Source organism: Bison bison, unplaced genomic scaffold, assembly GCF_000754665.1.
Source record: "Bison bison bison isolate TAMUID 2011002044 unplaced genomic scaffold, Bison_UMD1.0 scf7180017864215, whole genome shotgun sequence".
In the NCBI taxonomy this organism is placed as follows: Eukaryota; Metazoa; Chordata; class Mammalia; order Artiodactyla; family Bovidae; genus Bison; species Bison bison.
The window spans coordinates 1,787,915-1,794,761 of record NW_011494787.1 but is presented as its reverse complement, the minus strand read 5'-3'; the positions used below and the strand labels follow the sequence as shown (position 1 = coordinate 1,794,761).

The following is a 6,847-nucleotide window of genomic DNA, read 5'->3' as shown; positions in this document are numbered from 1 at the left end:
ACGGGAGAGAGGTGCACGGGGACGGGAGGGGTTCGGCCGGAGCTAGTGCCGGGAGCTCTGAGGGGCCTGGCAGCGGATCCGGGCGCCCAGCCTCTCCGGGGGTGGTTGGAGGAGCTGAGAGCGCGACCCGCGAGCGCTCCCAACCCCTCCAGCTTTCCCCACGCGCGGTCCGAAGGGAGGCCGTCGCTGCCCCCAAAGTCAATGAATGGGAGTAGAAAGGGACTGCTGCCCCCGGGATCCTGAGCGCTTCCCCCTCCGCACCCCGTCGCGAGTGGGGTGCCCGGGGCCCCCTCAGCCAAGCGCTTGGTTTACCTCACCCGGCTCTTCCCGGCCCGCCCCAAAGTGGGCCTGGCGCCGGGTCTCCCAGTCGGCGGAGCAGCGCCTCCCTTGCCCCGCATCCTCCGTCCTCGGCTCTGGCTCCCGGTGTCTGGCCCCGCACCTTCGTCTGAGGCCGGTCCCACTTAATATACACCAACCTGCTGGACGTTGCCAATGGGAAACTCAGGCTCCATGAGACTTGCTGTCTTTCTCAACAATGAGCAGCTGGAATGCTCCTTACACCTGCTCCGAACTGAGGGTATTCACTCAATTAAAAAAACAATCATTGTTCTAAGAATTCCACCTTGCTCCTTTTAATTATTTCCACAGTCTTCTTTTAATAAAAAATAACTCCATTTTTAAAAGGAAATATTGTGAAGGGGAGAGAGTGTTGACTGTTCTGTGTTCATTCATTAACTGGATCCTCCGGTTTTCTAGAAGCTGAACATGGTTATGCCTCCATGTTACCATACAATAACAAGGACAGAGATGCCTTAAAACGGAGGAGCAAATCCAAGAAGAATAACAGCAGTAGCAGGTAATTTGGTAAACATTTTCCTTTCTCTTTTAGGTTATGCCGCAGATGATACTGGGTTTTAACTGGTAAATGAAGCGGCAATCTTGATTCAGTAATATATACATAGTCCTAAGGCATTGGAAGAAACCCTTCTATTTGGGTTGAGGGGACTGAGAAGAAAAGAGAAATGGAAGTGTTTTCTATTTCTTTATGAACTTTTTCCCCCCAGAACTTAATTTTGCTTTTCTTCCCTTTGGAACAAAAAATCTGTGGAAACTTCAAGTGGGATTAAGCAGCAGTGACAGTATTTTGCCTTCAGAAGTTGAAGATTCAGGGCAAGTTTTCTATAGCTGAAAATACTGGACATTACCCACTTTTTACTTTTCATAGTGAAGATTTTATAAATATGTTAAAGTATTGATTTGGCATAGGTGGTAGGATTTCATATTTGACGTGTAAATTAAATACAGTGATATGTCTGATAATCTATCACTCTATTTATAGTGGCAAAGAGGAACAATTGAGGTTCAAACCTGCTTTTTGGTGATGGAGGAATAGATTGATATAATATTAAAATATTCATATGCCACAAGTTTTTTACGTTAATCATGCAATTCTTGAAATTTGTAAGTCTCACTGGAAAGTATTTGGTTAATGGTCAATGAAATCACATAATAAAACCCTGAATGTACTTCCTGGTATAAATGAGTACTCCATTAATGCTGTTGCACTCCCTTTTCCCCCTCTTTCCCCTGAATATATATGTTAGCTAGGAAATCTGTTTTTATTAGACTCATTCAATTATACCTTTTATTCCAGTAATTGAAAATCATTGACATTTTCCTTACTGATTTAGAATCCTTGTCTGTCTCCCATTCTCATGAACACTCTGCAAATAACTGTATTTGGTTAGTGTCTGTGACATTATATAGACTACTAAAAGCCAGAAGTTTCCCATTTAAACCTTTAACTCCCTTGTTCTTCCTTCCTCTTCTGTCCTTGGTTCACCCCATTGTCCTTAGCGTTGGAAGAACCACAGGATATGAGTGAGCAGCACATATGTGCCGAGCTCTTAAATAGGAAGGCACGGGAAGGATGAACCTGTTAATTAGTTACCTGGTGGTTCTTCCTTTCCCTCCCACCTTTGGCATTATCTGAAGGTGGCAGCAAGTAGATCTGTGCACGAGTGCTGACAACCTTTAAGAAGGTTGATGCTGACTTGTAGTGTGCAGTGGTATAAAACAATATGTGTTGCTTTTTGTTACAGTATTTTTTAAATAACTTTTTGAAAAGACATTGAAGCCTTTTGCTTTATTTTTATGGAAAAGTATAGTTCATTTGTTACTTTTACTCTTGTCCACTCATGATTTGAGAGGAATTGTTCACATTAATAGTCAAGGCTTAATCCTTAGTACTTTGTTTTTTCCTAAGTTTCACAGAAAAGTTGTTGAGGGGATGTTCAGTGGTGAGGAGAAGAAGGGGATGTTGTTGAAAAGAAGTAGCTTGGCCCCAAAAGGTGATTGCCATGCTATGCCATGCTAAATCACTTCAGTAGTGTCTGACTCTGTGTGACCCTATGGACTATAGCCGGCCAGGCTCCTCAGTCCATGGGATTCTCCAGGCAAGAATACTGGAGTAGATTGCCATTCCCTTCTCCAAAAGGTGATTAGGAAAGAAAAATAATGATAGTTGAGAATTTCAATTCAAGAAATAGATTCTTTCTCTTTTCTTTAATATCCAGCTTTATTCCTGGGAAAATGATTGCAACTCTGGATTTGGGGGAAAGCTCTATTATTTCTGTAAATGGATTTGGTTTGCTTTCCATAGTTAGAAACAGGAGGCTCTCACAGTTTTCCATATTCTTGACTAATGATAAATTCATGCAGTAATTTAAGTGGTGCAGGGATCTCTGCGAGACCATGATTAAACCTGGAGATTGCACCAAGCAAAACAGATGAAGCAACAGCAGGTTGTTTTCTTTAAATGTAATCACTTCCTTCATGACCTGTTTGGAATGACCCTTACCTGAGCAATGAGACATCTCCCCAGAGAATGCAGTTTGACCCCTTGATTTGAATCAGACTTATATCCAAGGCCATTTATGGTCAGAATTTTGAACTGTTGTAAGAGCTATAGATTACTTCTGGTTTACATAACCATTGGTAACAGTGTATGCTTGTTAATTCAGGTTGAAATGCTGAGCTCTTTGCTTGTAGCATCTGGGGATTACTCTTCCTTGGACAACAATAAAAATAAATAAAATTTAGCTGCATAGCAAACTTCTTGGAAACTGAAAATGCAGATCTTAAGTTTCTCTAATTGCTTGTCTAAAAACAAAAACAAGTGAAATTGTGAATATTGATTGTTCTGGAATCATCTGGAGAACTACAGGAAGATGGAATTTTTTTTTCTTTCCCACTGATTTTTTAAATCAGTTACTTAAATAATTAAATTTGAAATCCAGAGTTTTTAAAAGTGTGTTTTGTTACATTGGTGAAGCAGGCATTGGCATTCATGTGAAAGAGGAAGTTCAGCCCTTGTCACCCAGTTCTTTTATGAGACAGTGGTCATATAGCTGACTTGACAGTGTGAGTCTTTTTTAACCCAGGGACTGGTTTGGCTTAGTTATATTTTTGTTAAAATATGTTTTTAAATGATGACATTTGATCTTTTATCAATGAGTCCAGAGTTATCCAATCTTTTCAGTAATCACATGGAAAATGATTTTGATACAAGGTGTCTATATATTCTTATGCTTTAATTAAAAATATAAATGTTTTCCCATCAACAGAGTTGGCAGGTAGTCTCTGGACGGCCTTTTCTGAATGGCCTCCCTTTTATTAAAGACAAATTCAGTTTCACTAAACCAAATGTACTTCAGTAATGCCCTAGCCATTAGGTGTAAGTCCCCTTGTAAAAATCACCATGTGTTCAACACTCTTAAGTAATCAAATAAGATCCATAGTTTCCAAAACTCTGTTCAAAGTTTGGAAAGAGTTGTGCTGCTTATGGAATTTGTAAAAAAGATTATCTTGGGAATTCTGAATTTTTTTATATGTATCTTCAAAGAATCCAGATGGGATAAGGGTGACTTGTGGTGTCTGATTTTTCTGTAACCGGACACCATGTTCTTTTCAAATATCCACCCTTCTCTCCTCCACCTCCTCAGAATGGTCCATGTCTACAGTTAAACAGGGTAATTTTGACCACCTGTCATCATATATTTTCATCCATCTAAAAAGTGTGTCAGACTTTGAACTTGTTATTCTCTGTTAAAACCAGAATGCCACGTGCTATCAAGCCAAAGGTTTGCAGTTGCATGCCAGACTCTTGTTAACAGTGATATCCTGCTGGCCATTGCAGGAAGTGAAGTATACATCAGAAAAACACTGAAGGGTAACCAAGTGAATCAACTTAAAGCTTTTAAGTTAACCAGTTTTAAGGTTCATATAGCCCTTATCTAGAAAACAAATATTCTAAGATTTAAAATATTGTCATTATTGTCTTGTTTGTTTTTCCTTGTGAATGAAAATTGTATCCCAGAAGGCTTGTGGAAAAGAAGTTTAGTGCTGGATTAGAAATTTCCCATTTCAAGAATGCCCCAAATCCCACAACTAGTCTCTGGTGTGAATGAACGGGATGGTGGTGCCCCTTGCTGTGAATGAATGGTCGAGCATTCACAGAAGTAGGGTTTCTCCATGATTACTGTGAGAATTTATTTCCAAGACCCAGTAAAGTTCCAATTATTGCCCCACAGAATTCTTGACCTGAGCCAGGGTGTCATCTCTCCTGAACTGATTAGATTCTAGAGAATTTCCAAAAGTAAGGTCAAGATTCAGTTCATTTATAATGCTGGCAGTTTCCTCAAGTTTATTTTTAACTAGTTGGGATGAGTTATTTGAGATGGACGCTGAGATAGCCACACTGACTGACTTCTTGTGACATCTGTGAAAACCTGTCCATGAATCCATAGGCCAGGCCTTATATTCAGGGTCAGCTATAAACGCACTAATAGTCTGATTTCACACACACCTGTGCTTTCATCCAAACCTCTCTCATCACTTTTACAGTTGCTACCTCATTGATCCACATGTGTTCTGTAGATAATTGGCAATCATTTTTATTTCCATTTTACACAAGAGTTAACCAAGGACAGGACGGTAAGCATGTGTATTTCTTCCACAGTATCAGTCAGTGGCAAAGCTGGACCTCAGATTCCACCCAAAGGGCTGCCCTTAACCAGCCTGTCGTCTTTACATTGAACTGAGTTTTGGAAGCCCCTTCCTAAAAGCATTTGGTAGCTCTTCAACAGTAGCATCTTTTGGGAGGTTGCATGCAATAAAATAACTTCAAGGAGTAGAAAGATTGAGGGAAGAAGGGTTATATTTATCCTTTTAAAACTGTATCCTATAGTCAGACAACCTAGCGTACAATTTTGGTGTATAGTACACCTAGAGAACTGCAGAGCTGGGTGGGGATGCCAAATTTCTGGTGTTCCATGCTCAGCCTAAAGAAAGCCTTGTGGTATTATATAACCCAAATTCGCATCACATTGTGCAGCTGTTTTCCCTTTGTATAAATAGAACCCTTTTATTTCCTTTCTTAAAATGGATTACTTTTCCACGAGGGAGTGCATGCCTCTCAGTTTGTCACTTCTTCTTGAATGCTGTTTGAGATATTTACGTTTATCTATTTCCCCAGAGGGACTAATTTCTTAGGTAGAGCCCTTCCTCTGTCTTCTCTCCTTCCAGCTTGAGAGAGAAAGAAGTTAAAATAATTGTGTTGGCATTGGAGCAGTCCTTTAAAATAAGAATAATGTTTCTCTTATTGTTCCCTCTTTCAGATCGACTCACAATGAAATGGAGAAGAATAGGTGAGTTGAGGGTTCCGGGTGTGGGATGGGGGGAGCTTTGATGTATTTTTTCATTGACACTTGGTTGCTGCTCTTGGCTTCTCACAGTGAGCCCCTGATATTAGAGTTCGCTCAGTATCCTGTAATCAGCACTGCCTGTAAAGCCCTTAGATAGATGGACTCCCCAGCTCCCAAGATGACACCCCCAACCCTCATCCCCGCAGCCTGCTGTTCCCCAGCAGTGCTTTCCCTGTGACTATTCTAAGGCCAAAGCGTTTTAAGTCAGAGGTAATGTTCCCACAAATAGTGTTTTTCAAAAATTACATGCTACTGAATATAATTGGTAGTGCTGTCTTAAATCATGTACACACACAGATATATATACGTGCACATACAGAAGTTCACTTGTGAGTAAAGATGCTCAAAATTTAGGTAAATGTATGCAAAGCAGAAATTGGAGATGAGGAGGCGGACCACCCTCCCTGGGCTCCATCTTACCACATCTCACCTGATTCCCTTCTGCTGCTCATTTGCCTCCTTATTTTTCAAATGATGTGGCCTAGTCACTCTCAACTCTGGTTGCACATTAGAATCACTTGCAAAGCTTTTATTTTAATGTTTTTTTTTTTAATGTTTATTTCCATTAAATATAGTATACACATACACTCATATGAGTTGGGAGGGCATGGCTCCCCACTCCAGTATTCTTGCCTGGAGAATCCCATGGACAGAGGAGCCTGGCAGGCTATAGTCCCTCGGGTCAAAAAGAGTCAGACACAACTGAAGCAACTTAGCATGCACACACAGTCATGTACTCTTTGGGGTAAGAGAACACATTTTTATTTCTGCTCATTTTATAGAGTAACTTTTTATTATAGAATTTTTCAAATATATAAAAGTGGAGTGAATAATGTAATCAACTTCTATGTATCCATCACCCAGCTTCCACAATTATCAGTATTTTACCAATCTTGTATAATAAACTCTCTGGGGAGTGTTTTTAAAAGCACCTTTTCTTCAACCTCTGGTAATGCAAAACATAACCACTTGCTTTTATTATGCTGAAAAAAATTAATAATTCTCTGTGGAACTTTAGGGAACACACACACACACACACACACACACACACACCCCACAATGCGCACACACACACACACACC

General features: G+C 40.4%; 1 protein-coding gene across 2 annotated transcripts in view; it reads left to right on the top strand.

The window, feature by feature from the left end:
• The window catches only part of MXD1 (MAX dimerization protein 1), a 28,727-nt gene that overhangs the window by 3,840 nt on the left and 18,040 nt on the right, over window positions 1-6,847 (top strand). The window contains exons 1-3 of one of the 2 annotated variants that reach the window (XM_010845298.1): window positions 10-577; window positions 757-856; window positions 5,679-5,708. In XM_010845298.1, coding sequence (XP_010843600.1) covers window positions 493-577; window positions 757-856; window positions 5,679-5,708 — 215 coding nt within the window. In that variant the 5' untranslated portion in view covers window positions 10-492. Of the gene's footprint in view, window positions 1-9; window positions 578-754; window positions 857-5,678; window positions 5,709-6,847 lie in introns of those variants that run through there. The other variant, XM_010845299.1, reaches the window with a different exon arrangement.